This window comes from Hippopotamus amphibius, chromosome 12 (genome assembly GCF_030028045.1).
Source record: "Hippopotamus amphibius kiboko isolate mHipAmp2 chromosome 12, mHipAmp2.hap2, whole genome shotgun sequence".
Lineage (NCBI taxonomy): Eukaryota > Metazoa > Chordata > Mammalia > Artiodactyla > Hippopotamidae > Hippopotamus > Hippopotamus amphibius.
The window spans coordinates 52,231,070-52,256,079 of record NC_080197.1 but is presented as its reverse complement, the minus strand read 5'-3'; the positions used below and the strand labels follow the sequence as shown (position 1 = coordinate 52,256,079).

Genomic DNA, 25,010 nt, shown 5'->3' with positions numbered 1-25,010 from the left:
GACTTCACCAAGAAAAGATTTTGTTGAGAATGAAAGAATATATTATCAGATAATTAATATTAATTGGATTATTCAAGAATTTAATGCTGTGAATAAAGTTCAAAATTTCCATTAAATTTATATAGAACCATGTGCACAACTAGAAATGAACATAGTTTCAACAAACTCAAAACAATACACATGTATGTGCTACTTTATACACTAGCAGCATTAACTGTATTTAATTTTAGATAAGTATGGATTATTTTTTTAAAATGTATTCTTTGCTTATGCAGAGAATTTACAACATTAAAAACACTCTTTGTGCTAATTGGCATATGAAATTAAGAATAAAATGCCTTATGTAAGTAAGGACTATTTGTATTCAAGTGAAATATATCAAGATGTCCAAAGTTAATAAACAGACAAAAAAGTTAAATAAAAATTGCACATCAAGTTTGTTCATTATCAGGATATGTTTTAAATGAGGAAATCAGATGTTCCACATTTTTTCTGATCTGATGAATACCTGGTCCTGGGTCCTTATTATAATGGTCTTATTTTGAAAGTGTTATGGTGTGGAAGGCGGTTTGGGAGATGGACAGGATCCTTGACTATCAAAACTGGTCGCCCGGCCAGGTAACTGAAAGATAACAATTTCATAATGTATGACCCAGTGTAAAAAATAATGAAGTGGGTAATTGTTGTTACTTTTTAAAAAATTTATTTTATTATTTATTTATTTTATTTTTTTGGCTGTGTTGGGTCTTCGTTGCTGCACATGGGCTTTCTCTAGCTGTGACGAGTGGGGGATACTCTTCGCTGAGGTGCACCGGTTTCTCATTGCAGTGGCTTCTCTTGTTGTGGAGCACGGGCTCTAAGTGTGTGGGCTTCAGTACGTGGCTTCAGGGCTCAGTAGTTGTGGCTCTTAGGCTCTAGGGCGCAGGCTCAATAGTTGTGGCACACGGGCTTAGTTGCTCGTTAGTTGCTCCGCGGCATGTGGGATCTTCCTGGACCAGGGACTGAACCCATGTCCCTTGCATTGGCAGGCGGATTCTTAACAACTGCACCACCAGGGAAGCCCTGTTTTTACTTTTTAATAGTGAACATTCACCCCTGATATGCAAGTCTCTGAAGAGCAGATACATGTAACTCCCCAGGCCCTTCAGAACTCACCTTCTCAGGCAGCATGAGGGGACACAAATCTCACAAAGATGTAGGCAGAGCATGGTGCACAGCTGGCATGCAGAGCAACTGCGCATTCATTTCACATTCTGTCACAGGTTTTTAGTTCTTATTGTAAAATAACTAATGGTTTACTATAGTTGGGGCAATTGCTGGTAAGAGCAAGAAGGTTCAAGACACAAGAGATTGTATTCCACCTGCTCTAAGGCAGGAGGTGATTTTTATAGGAGCAATTAATGAGATGAGAGGTGCTGGGAAAAAGGGAGCCATGAGTGATAAAGAATAATTTCTCATGGTCCTTAAACATTATGTGTACTTAAAATGTTTAATTACAGCAGAATGAACTTTTGTATCTAGGTAGAAGTAGCCAGATTTTCCAAGTGATGCTTCAGTCTCTCTCTTACCAACTTACTCAGCTCTTGAATTATTTTTCCTTCTCGTTTTAGTCCCTGCTGTGGCAACAAAATGCATAATTACACATGCATCACTTTCCCACAATTCAAAGTCTAGCCAATTGTTAGGTCTCTGTCTGACCAGTGAATGTTGGTGCAGGAGTTGGAAAAAGGGAGCTATTTGCTAGAGAAAGTATATTTACATAATCTTTTTGGCCCACTTGTCCTCTGATAGTCAGCTGCTAGAAAAATATATCTGGGGTCTTCTTCTGATGCCGATCTTGTACCTTATTCTTCCTATATATCATACAATGACTGAAAAGTGTTCACATGTTCTCAGACACAAACACATGCCTACTTCATAGCTCCTCTTCATCATATGAAGGTATAACTGCTTATTAAACAGTCATAGGTGATTATAATATGCCTTGGGTCATATAACATCTGTCCTTTCATTAGTTAAAAGTTGTCAATCACATCATCTCACTTCTCCCTACATCATTCCTGTGAACTCTGTAGGGGTGTGCATTTTTATTTTCATTAAATATGGAGAAATATAGCTGCAGACAGAGTATGTGGTCTGCCTACGATTAAACAGCAGAGAAGCAAGGGTTAGAATCCATGTCTCCCTTCAGTGTGGTTCTCTGCCCAGCAAACTTTACTCTCATGTCTAGATTCTTAGACTTAACATTCACTTTTCAAACTTGAAATAAAAAACCAAAGATGAGAATCAGGAGAAGGATAGTAAAGCAGTAGAGTATACTTGACAATCCACGTTGTTGAAATGAAACAACCACCTTCTTGAGACTCACTGAGCTATTACTTAGGGGAAAGTGCTGTGTGAATGTGCATTTACATGTGTGTCTGTCTTTTATGATTTACATTAAATGATGAAGTGAGATAAAGGTTTGGAACATTAATATAATAAAGCAGATATCTTATCTATGATGACAGGTCACCTCTGTTGTCTGAGCATGGGCTGTTTATAGAGCATTCATCAAATTTTCCCTATAATGTCTTGAGTAACACAGCCACGGTCACATTTTTGTGACTAAGCTAAGCTTAGAACCAGGACTCACTGACATTTAGCTAATTACACTGCTCTGTCTCTCCTATCCAACCCTGTGCTACTAAAGGAACAAGAAATAGAATCTTATCCATGGGAGAGATGGCAAAGTATCCTTCACTTACTATGTGGTTGTCATAACTTTTTTTTATTAAATTGCGTAAATTCCACCCTCTACTATACAACATTTTATCAACCAGCATCACCTCTCAATTAATCAGGTCATATAGATTACTTATTTTGAGACTCTTCAAGAGACTCCAGCGGTTGTCTTTGGGAAAGAAAGTCATTCCATCTAGCAACAGTCAGTGTATTGAGTAGAATGACAGCTGCTTCCATGGCTGAAAGTCCTGATAGAAACTGGTATTGATACTTCTTCTGGTTAATATATCAATATTAGTTATAATTAGAGTAAACATTGTGCCATACTCTGTGCTAAGCACTTAATATTCTGCATTTTGTTTAGTTTTATTCTATGAGTTTACTTTTATTACAGAGTAACAGCTGAAACTTAGGAAGGTTTAAGTCTTGCCCAAGGTTCTCCAATATGTAGTCACATAGCAGAGCCAGCCTTTCAACTCAGGCAAACTGATGCCTCAATATTTAAAAAATATGTGAGCCCTTTTACTTCCTGACCAGAGTCAGTGGATATATATTTGCCCCCTTACATAGATGAGTTGTGTTAGGTAATGGTACCTCTATTTAGGGATTCTGGGGATGGTGAGGTGGCTGTTTTCACAAAAGAGAAACAGCAAAATTCGGTTTCCAGTTAGTAAGGAGTTTACTTGATTTCTCCACTACTCATTGATATAAGTCTTCAGACAATGGGACTTTCCTGGTGGCACAGCGGTTAAGAATTTGCCTGCCAATGCAGGGGATGCAGGTTCAATCCCTGGTCTGGGAAGATCCCACATGCCGCCGAGCAACTAAGCCCGTGAGCCACAACTACCGAGCCTGCGCCCTAGAGCCCAGGAGCCACAACTACTGAGCCTGCATGCTGCAACTACTGAAGCCTGTGAGCCTAGAGCCCGTGCTCTGCAACAAGAGAACCCACCACAATGAGAAGCCGTGCACCACAATGACAAGTAGCCCCCGCTCTCCGCAACTAGAGAAAGCCTGAGCACAGCGACGAAGACCCAATACAGCCAATAAATACATAAATAAGTTTATTTTTTTTAAAAGTCTTCAGACAATGAAAAGAAAATAATAGACTTGCACTTTTTATGGACTTACTGTAAAGGAATATCAAATTCAGAAAGTTTAGTGGTTTTTAAAAACCAACAAGGCACACAGAACTTTGCACACTGGATAGTAGAGTCTGTGAGACAAAAGCAAGAGCAATATCTGCTTTAAAAAATAGGTGAATACATACAATGCTAGTGAAGCATCAGCAGGTAGATAATATTGAAGCATGAGGTAAAGAAGAGAGTAGATATGGGTCCCAGAGCTTACCTCCAGCAAGGGGTGCCAGTGCGTTATTGGTTTCCGATGATAGGCCAGCATTTCATTCCAGTGGTCTCGCCCAAGACCCTCAGCATCCAGTCCTGTTCTGCACACTCCTATGACCTCATTGTGTCCTACCCTATGATTTGGAGAATATTTTATTTTCATTCCAACATTCAAAGACAAGTTTCACACACCTTATCAGAATTTATGATTAAAACAGTAGATTTTGTGATAGGTTCTAGATAATTTTACATATTAAACTACTTCAGGTCAAATGAAGAGTCTTAAGTAAACTAAAATTTGCTAAACAGGATCAGCATTCAAAAATGAATTTGTAAAAGGAGCACACACAAACCATTTTAATGCTCTGTAAATTGAGCACATTTCACAATAATAATAGTGTGAATGAGAAATGCCAGCTGGTCCTTATGTACATGATGCATTTCCTCCTTGGAAGCAGACCTATGAACTTTAAGTGATGTAAATCTAATCTCCTTGTTTCCAAAAGGCTTAACATTTCATAATGATGCCCGCATTTCTCGCCAAGAGCTCAATACCCACTTTCTTATATAACTGACCATAATTAACTGATTCTAAATGACATGTCAATGAATGTTACTGCTTGTATTACAATGAAACAGGGCAAGACTGCATTTGGAACCACGGCATCTGACTTATTACTGCATTGCACCAGAGCATACTGAACAGCATTCTTATGCCTTGTTTTCATAGCAACAAATCAAAATAATAATGATAGTTAGTATTTTTGAGAGCTTATTATGTGCCAGACACTGTTTTAAGTAATTTAAATGTACTGACTCACTTAATCCTCACACCATGACCACGAATATCATTATCATCATCTCATTTCACAGACAAAGAAATTAACACCCAGAAGCTAAGGGACCTGCCCATCTTTGTACACTTAGTAAGAGACAGAGGCAGGACTTGAATCAAGACAGTTGACTCAAGCATGCATGTGGTAAGCTGTTTTTCAAGAAAGGAATGTAATTTAAAGGCATTTTCTGTAGGATGATTTTGACAGACATCTCTAGGGAGGCTTTTGAGATGATTTTAGGACATTTCACTATTTTCTTCTTGTCACTGATGTATTAAGAGATATGTATACTTAGTATCTTTTTCCTTAATATGAAGTTTCCCCAAAAGCATATTTTTAGAAATAACTTTAAAAGATGTTTCCATTTTATATTTTGTCAGGGTCCATTTCCCTAAAATTAGTTGGGCGACAGATAGTTGTATCTACCTGAATGCAGTCTGTGCTGTGAGAAATCATAGGATTAATTTTTTGGTAAAGCAGAACAAGGCCTTCCGATGAAAACATTACAACATTTTTAGAGTTTGCCATTTCAACTAATTCAAGATTTATCTCTCTCTCTTTAAGTAGTGTCAACTTTCTTTGTAAACTGTGATGTAAACTAATTTCAAATAGATGGTATAAATCATTTTACTCTTCAGTGCTTCATTTTTCTAGCTCTCATCCAGAGGATACCATTTTTAATGACTTTATGTTATAGGGTCCTGGTTATTACCATTTGCATAATAATATAAAACAGACACTCTTTGAATATTTGTGTATGTGTATTCTGTACCACTTGTGTTATCATTAGAACAAAATAAGATGTTGTCTATGTGCTGATAATTTTTTAAGTTAAACATATAGGATTCCTTTCCGAAAGTCTTATAAGTATAAAAAGCAAAACAATAAAAAGATATATAGCAAGCACCAAAGAAGATATATAAACCTTTAGTGAGACAAAAGTTCAGAGGAAGAAGAGATTGGTTAGCCGAGAAAGACACAGAAGTGTTGACTAAGCAGGGCTGTAAAGCCTGGGCGGGATGAGGTACCCCAAGCAGGGCAACAGGGAAGACAAGGAGGGAGTGGGTGCTGCAGCAGGAAGGAGATTCAGAGCTTCCCTGGGGAGTCTGTGATTTACTTTACGAAAGGAGAAGTAATCAAAGTGTGTGAGCTGGAAAAACTATCCACAAAGCAGTGATTTAAGACATGTGAAAACCTCATGGCAGTAACGCTGTGGACACGATTCACCTTCTGCTCTTAACACTCACTGTTCACAGTTCCACATCACACTAATGCTTTACAAATGGAAAAGTGAATCTCTAAGAGGTAACTCGCCCTTCCACACAGCTAGTTATTGATAGAATGCAGGTAAGTGTCATGACTTCCATATTCCAGCCCAGTTGGGAAACAAAATTGTTGATTGTAATTCTGTTGTTACTGTAAAAAGCCTTCACAAAGGTGCTTCCTGTATTGTATCCCATTTTTTCACCATCTGCAGGTATCCTGTCCTTCAACTTAAGAATGATGTCTTTTGGAAAAGAAAAAGGATATATTATAACATGTAATAAAATGAATGTTGAATGAATAATTTTCCCCTCTTCCAATTTAAATTAAAACTCTTATAGCAGTAAACAACCTGAAAAGCTGAATTTGGTCTACATATGACTAGATGTTGCTGTTATTCAGTCAGTTGCGGGGTGAACATACCTGTCGTAATCCATGACAGCAATGGAGAGGCTGACTTGGTCCACGTTCTCCGGAGGGATATCAAAGATAATGGCCTCATTGTACACAGGGTTCAGAGTGTTTTTCTTTGTAGTTGTTTTCCTCTTTTTTAATCTTCGACCCTCACACATCAGAGACACTTTGACATAAGGATCTATCAATGGGAAGGCAATTTTATTAAAATGAAAGTAACAGTACAAAGCACAAAGAAAACTGTGATTGATTGTTACTAAATAAGAAAAGTGGTATATTAAGCCTTTCAGTATTACCAGTTTTAAATTCAAATGACATAATTGGGAGCAATAGACTCTCTAACACTTCTAACTGAATGACTTGATCACTATGTTTAATACAACAGAGAAAGCTCACGAGTTTATTAAGAACCAGTCTAAACTATAATGTGTCTTTTAGTCACAGCTATTAGTGGACACGTTTTGTCCCAAGTGATTTCTAGGGAGTGTAATCCTAACAAGTAAAAATAATTGTATTAAAGTTAATTTCCTTCAAAATGATTTAGAAGAAGACTAAAATTTATGGAAGTGCAGCATTGTATCTAGATAAGTATATATAATCACAATGAATTGAAATTAGCAAAAACTGTTAGCACCGTCTTAAATTGTTGGAAAAGGTACTAATCTTAGAGGTCCTGTTTTAGTCATAGTGCATGATAAGGAGTTTGGATTGAAGAAACGATCACTACAAATCATTTTGTAAAGGCTCAAGAGTATACAATAAAAAGGTGATATTTGGTTTACAGATGTTCTCAAGGAAGTTTCCTTATATGTATTGTCTGCATAAAGCCAACTAGAAAGAGAAAAATTTTGTTGGGCAATGTTTTTATGGGCCTAAGAGGTCAAATAATTGTTATCAAGTTCTTCCCTAGCTGACTGACCTCTACTCTCTTGCTCCTGCCACCTTAAGTAGAAAAACTTACAGTACTACAGAAAACTCTACAATATTTATCAGAAGTTTCTTTAAAAATCCTTACTTTTTGTAACTTTTTATAAAAAGAGGGTATGCTTTTGGGGGGTGGGTATTGGCATTGGGGTGAGTATGCTAGGTGGTTAAAACACACAGTGTCTGCTCTACCTTCATTCGTTTTCTTTCTTTTTTTTTTTTCATTATAGTTACCCTCCAGCTGTGGCACCACAACCTTTTTTTTCTATCAATGTAGTAACAAATCTTATTTCCTTAGAATGAGGCAAAAACATGGCAACATTAATTTATTTGAGCAAATGAATGAAATGAATGCTTTAGGTCTCTAGAAAAATGTATCTGTGTATTTCATAAGCATTTCTACCAAGGGGCAAAAACACATTTTGTGGCTGGAAATAGGGTATATAGAGGAAGATGAGGTAAAAAGGAAATGTTCAATGGCTGTTTCCTATTTATTTTTTTAAACTTTTTATTTTATATTGGAGTACAGTTGATTAACAATGTTGTGATAGTTTCAGGTGTACAGCAAAGTGATTCAGTTATACACATACATGTATCTATTCTTTTTCAAATTCTTTTCCCATTTAGGTTGTTACATAATATTGAGCAGAGTTCTCTGTGCTATACAGTAGGTCCTTGTTGGTTATCTGTTTTAAATATAGCAGTGTGTACATGTCAATCTGAATATCCCTTCCCCCCGCCCACCCTTCCTCCCTGGTAACCATAAATTTGTTCTCTAAATCTGTGAGGCTGTTTAAATAGAAACATAGATCAATGGAACAGGATAGAAAGTTCAGATATAAACCCAAGCACCTATGGTCAATCAATCTAGGACAAAGGAGGCAAGAATATACAATGGAGGAAAGATAGTCTCTTCAATAAATGGTGCTGAGAAAATTGAACAGCTACATGTAAAAAAAAGGAAATTAGAACATTCTTTAGCACCATACACAAAAACAAACTCAAAATGAATGAAAGACCTAAGTGTGAGACCGGATACTATAAAACTCTTAAAAGGAAACATAGGCAGAACACTCTCTGACATAAATCACAGCAAGATCTTTTTTGATCCATCTCCCAGAGTAATGGAAATAAAAACAAAAATAAGCTAATGGGACCTAATTAAACTCAAAAGCTTTTGCACAGCAAAGGAAATGATAAACAAAACGAAAATACAACCCACAAAATGGGAGAAAATATTTTCAAATGATGTTACCCACAAGGGATTAGTCTCCAAAATTTACAAAGAGCTCATGCAGCTTAATGTCATCAAAACAAACAACCCAATCAAAAAATGGGCAGAAGACCTAAATAGACATTTCTCCAAAGAAAACATACAGATGGCCAAGAGGCACATGAAAAGATGCTCAACATCAGTAATTATTAGAGAAATGCAAATCAAAGCTACAATGAGATAGCGCCTCACACCAGTCAAAATGGCCATCATCAAAAAATCCATAAACAATAAATGCTGGAGAGGGTGTGGCGAGAAGGGAACCCTCCTACACTGTTGGTGCGAATGTAAATTGGTGCAACCACTATGGAGAGCAATATGGAGGTTTCTTAAAAAACTAAAAATAGAGCTACCATTTGACCCTGCAATTCCATTCCTGGGCATTTATCTGGAGAAAAACATGGTCCAAAAGGGTACATGCACCCCAATGTTCACTGCAGCACTGTTTACAATAGCCAAGACATGGAAGCAACCTAAATGTCCATCGACAGATGAATGGATAAAGAAGATGTGGTACATATAAACAATGGGATATTACTCAGCCATAAAAGAGAATGAAATAATGCCATTTGCAGTGACATGGATAGACCTAGAGATTATCATACTAAGTGAAGGAAATCAGACAGAGAAAGAAATATTGTTTGATATCACTTATATGTGGAATCTAAAACAAAATGATACAAATGAATTTATTTATAAAACAGAGACTCCTATTTGTTTTTCAATTTTTTTAATAATAAGAACCATATTCTAGGGAAGAATCTCACTTTTGTGATATACTTCTATGTATAAGCCCCAGGCCTAGGCGTCTCATTAACAATGGGAATGAGGCCTGGTTTATTGTTTGCTACCTCCATCATGTTTCTGATGACATTTCTCCACTAGTTACAAGGATAATTTACTGGCTCCTTAGTTGATTCACAAGGTTGTTGTGAGAATTAATAAGGTGATATTCTCAGAGCAAGCACTCCCCTGATGAGAAGTTTCATATAAATAAAAAGTAGTCCTGCACTTGCACTTTATTACAACTTTGATGCTGTTTTTCTTGAAATTTGGTTCTCTTTTGATACATGGTAGAAAGAGTAAACTAAATAACTTGTAGAGTATGCTGTTTATCTAAAGTTCTTTAACATTTGCTTACCTAAGACCTTTTCACCAAAATGAATGGGGAATTTATTTGCTTTCTATCTTGATATTTCAACTATGCATTGCGAATTTTAAAAAATGAATAGGAAATTCATGACATCGTTCAAAAATGAGATAAAGACGTGCAATGAAAAGTTTCCCTCCAATCTGTCCCCATACTTCTCCACCCTTCAGTTTTTGTGTAACACTCAAGTATTTCTTTATGCCAATATTAGCAACATGAATATATATTCTAAGATTCCTCATTCTTACATAGAAGAGAGCATGATATCCATATTTATGCTTGTACCTCATTTTTTTTTATTCACTTAGTATATCCTGGAGTTCTTTCTACATTAGAACTTAGAGTTCCCTCATACTTTTTGTGATGCAAATTTAGTTTATTACTTTGTTCTGAAGAACTAAAAAGTTATAGATCCACTCCCCATGTCATCTTTTACTATATCTCCACTACTATTTCCTATTTGTTTAATTTGACAAATGCTACTGACCTCCCTACTCTGTCCTTATCATTTTTACTTCCACACAGCTATGCCAGAGTTCACCTATTCATGTACAAATAACCCTCTAGAACTGTGGTGATTTAAATGAAGGGATTAAAGAGAATGACGTGGTTTTACCTCTTTATGAAAGTTAGCACAAGAGAAATTTCCTTCAAGAATGTCTTTACGAAACTTTAAGGAGTATTCATTTACTTTATTATTTCTCTCAGTCCCTATCGTCATCCAAATTTCTAGTTAGAAAGGTGGTAAGAATGCAAATGGTGGTCTTGGAACCTTGTTTCCTTGCAGATCAGGTGAGGGAAATAAATTCAGTCTAAAAATGTCTTCCTAGGGCTCTTACTCATAAAGCAACAATGTAAGTTTAAATTGAATGGCTTAAAGTCCAAGGATCTTCCTTTATAAGCAGCTGACTAGTTTCAAGTAGGAAATTGTATGGTAAATCATGCATTTTTTGAGAGAGAACTAAATCAGTAGAGAAAGAAATAAAAATAAAAACCCAAGTTCAAAGTCAATCAATTTGATAATACCTTTTAAAAATTAAAAAAAATTTATAACGATAATGTAAACTAAAGAGATGTTTGGAGCACTTTATTTGGTAATCTCTTTTTACACTTTTACAGTGTTCCATGACAGACAAATGAATTCAGTAATTCAATAGCCATATATAACTTTGGCTATGTGGATTATTTTATTTGGGAAGGTACCCACTAGCCAATCTTGTACATACCTGAGGAGCCAGTGATATCCATAGCCTTCAGATTTCTGCACTTGATGACTGTCAATGTCATACGTCCAGCGGTTGGCAAATAACAAAGAGAAAACATGATTTCACCCAGGTCTATGCTTTCCTAGAAAGGCAATCAGTAATGTTAGCAATTTCAAATACCAGATAGTGAAAACAAAATATAATTGAGTGAAAGATCACTTTAATGGAATATTTGAATGCCATTTTAAATTGTTTTATTGAGGATACAGATGACATTGCAAAAAAGCTGTAATAAACACAGTAAGAAAAGAGAGTATATTCCAGTTGCTCATTTGATATATCCACTTGTATTTCTAACAGTGATCTCAAACTTAATATAGTCAAAATTAGACTTCTGATTCTACTCATTCCCAATCATCTTCTGAAAGCAATTCCTCTGTCATCTTTCCAAAATCAGGAAGTGGTTTCATAATTCACCCAGAGACTGGAGGCAAAACCCTAGCAGTCACTTTCATTCTTCATTTTCTCTCACCCCAACACAACCAACCCGTGCCTTGTGTACATTGTCTGCAAAACATATATGAAATTACCAACTTTCTTTTCAGCTCTATTACTTTCATTGAAGCCAATACCACTTCTTGACAGGATTGCTTCATTAATCTCTAAAACTGATCTCAGAAGCAGTCAAAGTGATCACTTAAGAAATACAAACCACATTATTTCACTTTCCTGCTTAAAACCGTCTAAAGGCTCACAACTATACTGGAATAAAATTCAAATTCTTTACCCTGGCATATAAGTGGGGTAATTATAAATCCTGGTATATCTAGGAAATTCCAGATTTATACCTATTGTCTTGATATAATTATTAAGAACATCTTTTTCTATTATTAAATTTGTCTTTGTTTAGATAATGCGTTTCACAGTCATACACATAAGGAGGCCGCATGTGCTCTGGACCCACCGATCACTCTATCATCCTTGCCTCTCCCTTAGCTCACTCTCACAATGGCACAAAAACTTTTTTCTCTTATTCAATCAGATGGCTCTTGCTCCTGCTTTTGACCTTTGCATTTTCTGTTCCTCTCTCGTATCTTTGTATGGCTGACTTCTTCTCCCTAGGTCAAACAGATCTCTTCAGTGAGGCCTTCCTATTCTATACCCACCCCACTCACAGATCCTTCATAGTTTTTTCACAGCACTTATCATCATCAGAAATTATCTTTTAAATTTATTTTTTGTTTCCCTGATTCCCATATATAAGGTCTAGGAGAGCATGGTTATTCTCTCTTATTTTTATATCCTAATGAAGGTACATAGCTGGCTCTCAGTGCAATTTTTAATGGAATGAAAAGATTTTTCATTAATCTGGATAAAAACTGACCTTCTCTGTTTCATTTGTAAAGTAAAACTGTCCACAGTACCCTGGTGTAGATAAGTTTGCTGTCAATGGCTGCATAGATAGTGGACAAACGAAGATGAGTGTGAACAAGGCACATTTAGGATGCTCCTCAATGAGCTGTTTACAGGAGCTAAGTCAAATTATTCCTGGTAAGACACTCTGGTAGATTTAATATGGGGGGAAATAAGTCACTATGCATCCAGGTCCATGAAACTAAGTTCTTAAAAATCCTTCATGAAGAACTATTAACATTGATTGGACTTATTCTTACAGTTTAGGTTCTGATTTTTTAAATTCCCATTTCTTTATTCGTGATCTAGAAATAGTAGAGCCTATCAATGAAGAGCATAGATTTTAGAGTCAGTTAAACTGCAGTTGATGCTTGTTTTCTACTTCTTAGCTGTGAGATCCTAGGAAATGTAATTAAGCTTTGAATCTCTGAAAATTCATTTTCAGATTGAGAAAAATGCCCTCTCCATGGGGGTTTTAATCATTAACTGAGAGAATGTAAATAAAGTCCAGGGCATCTAACACAGTGTCTGGCATAGGATCCGGCGTGCTGCTTTGTTCACTGCTGTATTGCTATCACATGCAGCAGGGCCTTACACACACCAGGCACTCAGAAACACTGGATAAATAAAGAAAATTAATAAAGAGAAGCAATTATTATTTTTTGAGAAAAGTAGTAAGAAAATAATTATTTTAAAACAAAAGTATATCCAAATGGGCCTCCTCTGGGCTGTTTGCTGCAGATCCAAAACAGCAAGAAAGATCTAAAAGGAGTGGCCTGAGGAAAACCAGGAAGAGCACAGGCTCCTACCAGACTCATTCTTTCCAGCACCAAGCAAATACTGGGTGTTATTTGTTAGGTGCACTGGTAGGTGCTGTAGATACCAAAATAGAAATGGCATGACTCTGCCCTTGAAGATCTCAGTGGAGGAATAAGAGAGTAGGCTATAAAAGGCTAAGGAAACAAGTTTGAATTTTATTTTCATCTGATTCATTATTTCTCTTTCTCTCTCTTTTTCCAAGTATTTCTTTAGGCTAAATCAATAGGCTGAAGTTCTCTGTCTGGTAGCCATCCTTCTTTCCCTTACTGGACATTTCGCCTCCCAGGAACTATCAATCAGAGTAGGCATATTTTGCTGAAAACTGGTAAAAATTAAGGGATCCCTTTATAAATGTAGAATAAGTTACCAAGTTTCACAAAGAAACATGTTGGGGATGGTGATGGAGAAGCTGGGAAAAATAGGAGACACGATCTCAGAGATGAAATACTTAGAATTCAACAGGAAATGAACCACATACAAGCAGAAAAAAAGCACACAAACAGATACATCTAAAGGGATTAGAAAATAAAACATTTCACATGTCTGACTGGTATGGTTTTATTTTTGCACATCACACAATCTGTAGAAGTAATTTTTCTATTTCTTTAGCTGTATCACACGTTTATCAGCTGGAACAAAGAAAGTTTGCTGTGTTTGGCCTCATCTCTCAAAGATCCTTCTTATGAATCCAGTTGCAACATAATTTTGACTATTTACTAGTATTGGCAAATACATAAAGGTTAAAGTGACTGAAGAACTAGCCCAAACAAACTGAAAGCAAAGAGCATGATCAAAGGACATCTCTGAGCAACTTTGTATGACAAGCTAGTTGGCTTTTTGCTTACTGCAGTAGTAAAAAATCTACTTAAATATTTAAATTCCATATAGTCAGGGGTTTTAAGGAAACTGGAATTAACTGGGTGGGAAAAATTAATGTAGAGTATGCATGCATAGTAACTGCACAAAAATTTGTCTTCATTAGACTAATTTTTTTCCTTCAGGAAGTATGAATGTGAAAGAACGAAAACTGCCTACATATGGAAAAGGGCAAAATACTCTCTAGGGTAAATACCAATATTCTCCAACTTTTTCAACCTGGAAGAAATATGAGATAATTACGAGAAATGAACTTAAGATAAGTGGCTGTATGACCTTTAAAAAAGTCCCATAACAAAAGTAACATCAGAACTCTAGACCTTGGCGACAGTTTTCTGAGCTGCAGTGTGCACTGATTTCAGTGCCCATCACTGAATCTGTCCCTGGGTTGATTGCCCACCTCTAGAGACCAGGCTGAGTTTTATTTGCCTCTGTCTGCCCCAGACCACTGCAGTTTATAAGGAAAGTCATACTCAGTTTCAACAATCTGAACCCTCTAATACCCAGCAAAGAACCAGGAAGTAAATTGAAAGGTCTCTGAACATATAGCATAAATATAACAAAGTTATGCAGAAAAATTCTCTTATTAAGGAGACTATATCATCTCTTATTCAACACCCGTTTACTATTATTTTAGATAAAATTCTAATAAGAATGTTTATTTAGTATATCAATCTATAGGAAGTCAAAACTCACATGTGAAATGTAAGGATGGAGGAACTAATAGTACTAGGTCTAGCAAAGGCAGAGATAAATGATACTTGCAAAGACACAAAGCATATAAAAAAGAAGAAAACACCATATTCTAAAAAGGGTACCAATCTAGAATAATTTTGTATCAAAGACAACTAATACTAATAAGACCTCAGTAACTTAAAAATGATATTTTATTACACACTTGAAGATTAATTAATGTTCAAAATGATGACACTGAGACATCAACCTCGGGAAAATTATCCTCTATGTTTTGTTTAAGAAGGTAGAGAAGTGTATGCTATTTCTTAGTTATTTTTATCCAAAACCCTTAAAATGTTCGAGGTGATAATTTTGGCTTACAATGAGAAGGGCTTTGAGTTTCTGAAAATTTCATTTATGGGTAATCTCATTTACTTTAATTCTATATAAACACAAAATTCCCATATTAACCTTTGAAAAATGTTTGTGTCTTTGGGCAAATAATTATTTGAAAGCCTACTATTAAGTCTAGGATATCATGGTCTGTAAAATTTCTTTCAGGTTGGAAGACTTTTATTTCATTGTTACATGCACAAATGTAATTGGTGAGACATTCACAGTGCAGATCTTCTGAATCCATACTTGGGAGAAGGGCTTACGAAAAAAAGTTAACACTGAGGTTGGATCAGGGATTATATATTCGATTTCTTCCACCTGGCTTCACAAACATGTTGCTGGGGAGATAAAGATCATTTTCTGATGACTGGCGATACTCAACCTCACAGACATATTCACTTATACATTCTTTGTACGTACTGCCTCTCCAAAGTTAAAATAAAAATCACTGGAAAGATAAATTGATATGCAAGCAGTTGCATTGCATATCTTATTTCAGGACTAACTGAACCAACAGTGAGCTCAAGCTGTGGAGGGGAGGCAGTTCAAAGGCTCAACAGCCAGTGATTATAATAACCAAGGGAAGCACTCCTGGGGGGCAATAATCATCACATTGGGGTTTGAAGGATTAGAGGTCGGATTTTACAGAGAAGAATAGGAATGATGCTATATGTGAGTACTAGGATTAATACTCAGAAATAAGAATGGGCAATTCATGTTGAGAAATATGGAGTCTGGTGACATGTTGGAGGAGGTTTAAGGCTAAATGTAGTTGGTTTGGTGACTTCTCTGGGCAATAGGGATCCAAAAGTTTTGGTAACACAGAAGAGTGGGAGCTTGGCAGAAAGGAAAGGGCATAGGTTCCTGGATCAGAAAAGTTGGAGCTGAAATCCTGTATCTTCCATGTGCTAGTTCCCAAGTACCTGGCAAAAATGCATGACCTCTTTAACTTCAGTTTGATCACAAGTAAAATGAGAATAATAACATCTGCCTCACAAGGTAGGTATCATGCATATAAATTACCTGGCATAAACAGACACTCAAAAATAATGATGCTAATGAAAATAATCTTTAAAAAAACACATTTATTTTGAGTAGGCTAGATTAGGATGAACAAAGATAGAAAAGAGGGGTCATTGAAATAAACAGATACAGGAAGGTGTTGGCTGAAGACAGGTTTGAATTCAGAGATGTATTAGGAAGAATCATTAAGACATTAAAAAATCTTTAAATGAACAATTGGTTGCCCTGGTTACAGCAGTCAACACATCCACTTAGCACCCTAAATGCAGCCTGCCCTCCTCACACTATTAAATGATACGTTATTGGATCAAATGAGTTTCTTCATTAAGTTAGTACATTACTTCATGAAATGAAGCTACAGTGAAATGCAGACCCAAAGTGGGTCTACTGAATTCAAACTACAGTAAAATACTTCTCTCTCTCGGATCCATACCTCACATCCACCTGAGAAAATCATGGACCATAACCTCGATCAATCCATTTAACCCCACTTGGCCTCAGCTTCGTTGGTATAAAATGAGGATGTTCAAAGAGATGAATTAGTTTATTTCCCAGATCTAAAATTTTGTAGTCTTCAACATCAGTAAAATGAGGACTAAGTAGTACACTCAGCTCAGATAGGCTCAGGAACGTATGCACAGGCGCTTTTCATCTTTGTGCACTACAGAGCTGGCAAAGCCTCGTCAGAAAGACCAGAAAGGACCAATTGGTGCTAATAGCTTGATTTCAAGTTCAAGAATAAGTGGTCATAAAACACAGCTATCAATTAAGTTTCTAGACAATTTGGCTTAGATGAGGAATGATCCCATCCTTCAGGCAGAGAGCATCAGGTTGATGCGGTTGGGGATTCTTTTTTTTTTTTTTTTTTTTTTTTTTTTTTTTTTTCGGTTGGGGATTCTTGAGGAAAGATCACACTGGACAATGAATGTACAGTGTCATTTATACTGTCCTCTGGCTCTGCTAAAAATTTCAAGGGGATTATGTTTGACTCTGATATGTGTTGGACACACAGGACCTACAGTACTGTCCATAATCCTCACTGTGACACATGTGGTCCCTAACAATTTGGTCCTTATGTTTTTTCCTACCTTCATTCTACAAATTTCTTGTTATACACAACAAACCCTGAAACTCTGCACTCCAACTATATCAAATACCTCATCAATCTCTGAACATTCATCCATTCCTTAGCATGTTTGTGTTTATTGAGAATATCCAAAAGGACCCGCACTGTTCTAGTCACTGGGAGAACACTGATGATCAAGACAAAATTTTCCTCCTCATAGGGCTTGTATGGGATTGTGGACAAGTCACACAGCCTCTCAGAACATTGCATAATTAACTAGGGGACAAACTGGAATAAAAACATAGGTCCGCATAATTTTAAAGGACTTTTTTTTTTTTTAATGCAGTGTTGTAAGCACTTTTAAGAGGGATTCTTGGAATTTCAATTATGAGAATAGAAATGAAAAGTACTTGATTCTTCCCAGGAGGATCTAGGAGGACTTCAGAGGTGGGTGACTTTTAATCTGAGTCTTGAAGAATGACTAATGGCAAAGGGAATTAAAAATAGAGGGAGCAGCATATAAAGAAGCTGTGAGGTGAGACTTTGAAGTGTCTAACCATGACCAGAAGGTAAACAGAGATCACGGGCACAGGATCCCTTCTCAGGAATAATTACTCAGATCAATTCAGATTTTCTCTGTAGTCAGGATGAGATCCATTTTCATGGCTAAAAACAATTACCTGGAGAGGTTGCATTTAGATTTAAAAGGATAATATACAAAGGTAATTAAGAGTGCCCTGGGTCCAGTTTGCAGCCTGACATATAGTAGGTACGCAACAAATACTATTTTTTCCAGTTTATAGCAGTCTTTCTAGGGTCAGTGACTGGTATAAGGCTGATGCTCAATAAAAAGCATATTGAATGAATAAATCATAAAAACATCAGGCCAGGTCATGACTTCAAGGGCAGCAGGGACTTCAGTAGTTTGAAGAAGTGAAGACTTCTGAGCAAAGAAACTGCTTGTGAGTGTTGAGGGCTTTCTGAGTGAAACCCCCTAGAAGTGTGCAAGGGCATGTCCATATATGGCTCAAAACACTTTTGAGCCATTTAAAGGTACACTAAAGATCTGGGGAGCTGAAGTTACACAATACTTATCTACTAGTTTTATTGAACTTATTTCTTTATAGATCCCTCTACTCTAGTGTGATCTGATGTTATGTTTGTTATAATTCTATATCACATTGGAATTTCAGAAGTAAATGTATCCCTAAGGTGGACAAAGTGCTTCTTTTCTTTGTACATCTGGCCATCTCTTCCACTCAGCCAGCACAAGCAGTTTTGTGACTATGGGAAGCCAACAAGAAGGAGGAAGAAGCTGTTTGATAGGATACAATTAGGAAATGTAATTAACATTATAATCTTGTTTCATTCTCTAGCCCACTTCCCTCCTTTTCCTACAAAGAACCACAAAGTTCACACAGCACTTCCTCCCTGACCTTCTTCTTTCTCCCAGTTATTCTGATTAAACCAGATTTCATCATGTTCAATAAAGGTGGGGAAGAAACAGCCAGAGGTGGGTCCTATCACAAAACTTAGTTACATTTCTGGATTCTTACATCACGTTTTTATTATTGGTTCTTTCCCATCATCTCCACTTAAAAGTAGAGAAAATGCTCACCTGGTGTCGTTTAGCAGGACCTACTATATTTCTGCAGGAAGGAGGAGCTGCCTTTGCATTAAGCATACAGTATTAAGCATTGTGCTTGGCCATGGCACAAAGACAAGGTGAAACTTTGCTGAAGTCAGGGCAGAAATGGGCAGAAAGCATGGTAGTGTGAGAGATGGATCGTTATAAACCCTACTGAGCATTACGTGCTTAATGGTCACAACCAAGAGCTATTATTGCCAGCAATGCTATTTAATAGTGCCCCTGCCTCTTCTCAGTGGGAGAACCATTTTCAGCCCTCAATCCAAGCAGGAAGTAACTCTTCCTGGCACAGTGGTTTAGCACTTATCCTATGCAACACAGCCATAGACTTAGCTACCAGGAGTCATTCATGTTCAGGTTGAAGAGACAGAGCTGAGGCCTTAAAACAACCTTTCATGGATTTAACAAATCAAGTCTCCCAACTACCTGCATAATAAGGACCCTGAAGCAAACAAGGGAAATTCCTAATTGAAGGAATTCCTCTCAGTATTGCTGTATGTAGACACTTGAACTTGATGAACTTAGCTTCACTATTTTAATGAATAAAAAATTGGTTTACTTGGTTCCACCCCTCCCCCCTAAAGTCTATTCTCCACATAGCAGCCAGAAATCTTATTGATAATAAATGAAGCCATGGCTCACTTCTGATCAAAAGCCATCAATGGTATCACATGTCACTCAGAATAAAACTCAAAGTTCTTTCCATGACCTAAAGTCTCTAGATGATCTGACCCTCATCTATCACTCTCATCAGAGAGGCCTTACCTGACCACCCTATGAAGAGTGGCCCTACCTCACTGCCACTTCTTGTCCTTTACCCTGCCTCATGTTTCATATATCACTTCCATTCATTGGACTTATTAATATTTCTTTCATTATTACCTGTCTCCTTTTTCTAAAGGCTTCTAAAGCAAGCCTTATTAGTCTGGGGACATTTTATGTCCTAAAACATCTAGAAGAGTGTTTGGTAAATAGAACTAAGTAGAAGCTGGTTGAATTGATAGATTTAAGATCGTCTACAAATGAGCATAGCAGATAACCAGGCTCTGTTAGAAAAATGTTCTCCTAGCCATTATTTTTCACTGGATGGGCAATATATCATACTTGCTTCTCTATAAAGAACTAGATTATAAATTAAAATATTTGCAGTCTCCTTAGTGTGATAACAGCCTGTTTGGACCTAATTTTCTGCTTCTGGTTATCTAAGCTCTTCTCTAGGCTGTTATTTCACAGGTGCCTACACTTATAAAGGATCCCTTTACTTACCATGGGATGTGGGATTGTGCATAGAATATATACAAATTTAAAAGCACTCCAAAAACACAGGTAAACTTTGGTATTCAGTCAGTAAGATCCTTGGTTTAGTGAACTAATTAACTTTATAGAAAGACTTCATGCAGTGTATGCCACAACACAGTCTTTATAACTTGTCATGTTTTATTCAATCTAAGATTGAGGATAATAGTAAAGAATATCTCATTCATTTTTTAAAAAGTGAAACAGTACTACAGTTAAGAAAGCTAAGTATTAAGGTAAGAAATTTAAGACATGGAAGGAACTGGGATGTGAGTAATCAAGTGGATAGCAAATAGCTGTTTTCTTTGTTTGCAAGATGCTGCATGTTGGGGATAATTGACACTCAGAAACTTTAAATTTTACAGGAACCGCATATTTATTATTTTATCTTATTTTCAAAATTATTCCTGTGGGGTTGATATTATTATAAACCTCTTTTTATGGTTGTGGAAACAAGTTCAGAAATGGTAAGCAATTTCCCCAAAGTGATATAATTAGATGGTAGCAAATCCAGGATTCTAATGAAAGGCCACTCACTTTGAGTTCCTGTGGTTTTCTGCTTTCCTCTGTGACTTTCTCTAGTGGAAATACTGCTTCCCATTTTACTAGCCAGAAGAACAAACTCAAAATTGTTTTCATGGCCTTAGATTTCAAAGCTAGCCAATGAATTACCATATTTCTTTGAAAAATTTTTTTTTAAAACTAGAAAATCAGTTACCTGGATTTTAGTAAACTAATGCAGTCTATTATAGAGAAAAAGGAGAATATTTTGAACATTCACATTTAAAAATCAACTGCATATTCTTTTCACTGTGTAAGAGAATGTTAGTAATTAAACTAGTTAAATGCAAGAGAAAAAGGAACAATTTTAACACTACCTGTAGAGTTCTACTAAATTCCTAAAACTTGCAGCAAACTCACATAGGTTGCTAGACCATCATAGGGATAAAGAGCTTCTCTCTATCTCCTACAACCTCAAAGCATTACAATACAGAAAGACACAATTGATACAACAAAATTATACTTTTAATATGGATTTTTCACTAAGAAAGAAAAACTCTTTCTGTCAGGAAAAGAAATTTCCTGAAATAACACTGATTCTGACTGCTGTTTTGAATAAGGCCAAGAGAGTCATTGCTTAGTTCTTCATGCATTTTTGATGAAAGTTGTTAAGATGGATTTGACAGGATTATAAATTTTAAAGGTTTTACACATATATTTTCTCATAAATATCATATTAAAATTTTCTTTAATTCAGTTTATGTAAGTATTTTGAGATTTTAATTTTGTAAACCAAAAGTGAACTTCCATGTTAAAAAAATTAATTCATTAATTTTTTTTAGCATGTTTCAAGCATGGTAACAATCTAACATAGCTTAGGGCAGACAACACTGAACTAAGAGTTAATTAATGATTTAAAATCTAGTTTTAAACCTTCTATTCAACAGCTGTGTGAATTTAAGTGATTTTCTTATTATTACTGGACTTCCGTTTATTAAATTATAAAATGAAAGGATCACTTGAACTCTCTACCAATTCTAAAATAATATGATCATAAGATCTAGACTTTCAAAATCCCACTCAGAACATACCTATGAACTTTTAGGTTAATATAAAAAGATTTCTGACCTATTATAAGTCTCATGCACTTTACTCTGAGAACAAAATCTCAGGTCATTATTTAATACATACTGATATTACTTATATATGAGGGTGAGTCAAAAATTATTTGCACCCCAGTTATATTAAAACTTCTGTTCACCACACTGTCTTATCAGTGCTTTCCTTTCAAGCCTATTGTCTCCTAGTCACTGCTGTGCAGGTGTGAACGTGTTACATCAGTTCATTTGTAACTGCAGTGTCAGAAAAAATGGGTGTCCCACTTGTGATTTGCACAGAAGAAGAGCAGTGTGCAGTTATTCATTTTTTGTGGTCTAAGAGTGTGCACATCTGCACACTTCTGCCCACACTGTCGACACTCCGCAAAAACTTAGTTTTGAGGTGTTAAAACATCCTTCCTATAGTCCTGATCTTGCTCCATCAGACTTTCACCTGTTTGGTCCCCTGAAAGCAGCCCAAGAGGATAAAGATTCACTTCTGACAAAGAAGTGAAGAGAGTGGTGAATTTGTGGCTTGCAGCTCAGCCTAAAACATTTTTTAATGAGGGAATACAAAAGCTTGTTGACAGATGGACAAAGTGTATTGAAAAGCAGGGAGATTAGGGACTTCCCTGGTGGCGCAGGGGTTGAGAATCCACCTGCCAATGCAGGGGACATGGGTTCAATCTCTGGGCCAGGAAGATCCCACATGCTTCGGAGCAACTAAGCCTGGGCGCCACAACTGCTGAGCCTGTGCTCTAGAGCCTGCGAGCCACAACTATTGAGCAGTTGCACAGCTACTGAAGCCTGTGAGCCTAGAGCCTGTACTCCACAACAAGAGAAGCTACCACGGTGAGAAGCCCATAGCCCTGCCCTCTGCAACTAGAGAAAGCCCACGTGCAGCAACAAAGACCCAACTCAGCCAATAAATAAATAAATAAATGTTTATTTAAAAAAAAGAAAAGCAAGGATATTATGTCAAAAATTGATGTATTTGTCTTTTCTAAAAGTTAATTAAAGTAAATTCTACAGCCAGAATGCAGATAATTTTTGACTCACCCTTGTATAATTCTCCCAACTTAGATATTTATCATAGGACCTAAAAGCAACCAACTGGAGCTGTAAGAATGCAGGAAGCATGTATATTTATATGGAGAGAAAACAGTGTAATAGAACAATGGGCAAAAATAAAAATCTGCTTTTTAAATTTACTATCATAATTAATGGTGACAGTAGCTTCTACTTAAAAAATAAGGACATGTATAGCATTTTATGTGTTTCTAGTTTATATTTCTAAAGTAAGAAACTGGGCACTCAAATATATGTTTTGAAACCTATAAAATTATCATAAATTTGGGCAATTTTTAGACTATTCTAAACAAATGATGCATTATTTTTACTGAAATCTTGATTTTTAAAAGGCAGAAATTTGGACTTTTTTTGATGAAATGTGAAATTCCAATGTAAGGAAGATCTTTAAAATTCTCTGTGTAAAAAAGATTAGAAGATTTTAACAATGCCATGGTTCTTTTTGTGGTTGAATGCCTTATGTTATTATCAAGCACTTAAAAGACTCATTTAGCTTCCCTAAAGGGAATAAATAGAACGTCTTAGACACATGGCATGGTCTAAGAAGGTTACAGGAAACTTAACTGTTTGTAATCAGGAATCATTTTCTTTCTTTGTGGCATCATTCAGGGATATAGGAAAAAACAGATGACCCACACAAACTAGAGTGATTCCAGAGAGCTTAATAATGGGGCTACCCCCAGGGATGTGAGCAGGAAGCAGGGAAGCCACAGGGTTGGTGGTGCCCTGTGCTGGTAAGAGTGGAGGTAGGAATGACCCCTAGGTGTGAAAGGGCAAGGTGGGGGGACAGTCACCTGAATTCAGAAAGAGGTGGTAATAAGAAAAGCTTACTTTGAGAGGAACTGTACCCTCAGGTAAAGCACATAGCCAGCCTGAGGCGATCTCTCAGAGAAAGATCTAAAGAGAATATATCCCCAAATGTCATTCTCCTTCTGTGCTAACATCTCTTGCCTGAATTAGAGTGCAGAAAGTTTGTGGACAAACATGCCAGCCTCTTAAGGCCCCAAACAGGGTGAAGAATAGTGGAAAGGAACACACAGAAGATAACCAGCATTGTTAACTCTTGAGGTTTTATAAGACACAATTTATAAGTGCATGCAGAGGCAGGTGAGGGAAAAAAGAGGAGGAGATTTGCCCAGTGGAAAAGGAGGAGTCGAGTCAGGTGGGAGGTGGCGGCATGCTAGATAGCAGTATGAGTATATATATCATAAAGGAAAAAATAGTCTCTATGCACTGAATCACAGCATACAGTAACTAAATAGATTTAGATTATCTCTCACACAAAACTTTTTGAGCTAAATAGAAAAGCACACCACCTAAAACTATCTTCATTAGAGGACATAGCCATCTTTTAGCACCAAGATCCTCATTTCTATTTAATACGTTAACTACAACAACCAAAATCATATCCCAGTGATATCATTCTGCTAATACTTCTTGGCAGCTAATGTATATTGAGCATTTACAAATGCCTGGCTCTATGCTAAGCACTTACCTTATTTAGTCTATTCAACAAACTATGGTTCACCTCTCATAATCCCCATTTTGCAGATAAGATAATTAAGACTTAGAGAGATATAGTAACTTGCTCAAAGACACACAGATAAATGACACAGCAAGGATGCAAAAGCCATGGTCAGTTTGTTCCAGACTCCACAACAATGATTATATTAGCCTTTTAGTCACAGTTTAAGGAGTAGATTTCTGTAATATTCATTACAGCAGTCTGTTGCACAAAAATTCAAAGTTAATGCATATCTAAAACTTAAATTTTTAATCATAATGTTTGGGGTTGTTTAAAAAGCAAGATGATTTTTTTTGGCCTATATTCATAGCATCTACATAATTTCCAACTTAAATTCTCACATTGTTCTATTTGTAAAGAGTACAATTGCCATCCAGATTGCCTATCATCCATGGGTCTCTGTCTCTCTCCATCTTTCTCTGTCTCTCTGTTTCTCTCTGGCTATAGTTAA

The 25,010-nt window shown here is 36.4% G+C and overlaps 1 protein-coding gene across 1 annotated transcript in view; it reads right to left on the bottom strand.

Moving 5' to 3' along the window:
• Window positions 1-550: 550 nt before the first annotated feature.
• The window catches only part of SYT10 (synaptotagmin 10), a 66,620-nt gene continuing 42,160 nt past the window's right edge, over window positions 551-25,010 (bottom strand). The window contains exons 4-7 of the mRNA XM_057702932.1: window positions 11,157-11,277; window positions 6,593-6,764; window positions 4,075-4,204; window positions 551-622 (exon numbers count right to left, since the gene is read on the bottom strand). Of these exons, the coding sequence (XP_057558915.1) occupies window positions 551-622; window positions 4,075-4,204; window positions 6,593-6,764; window positions 11,157-11,277 (495 nt within the window). The remainder of the gene's footprint in view (window positions 623-4,074; window positions 4,205-6,592; window positions 6,765-11,156; window positions 11,278-25,010) is intronic.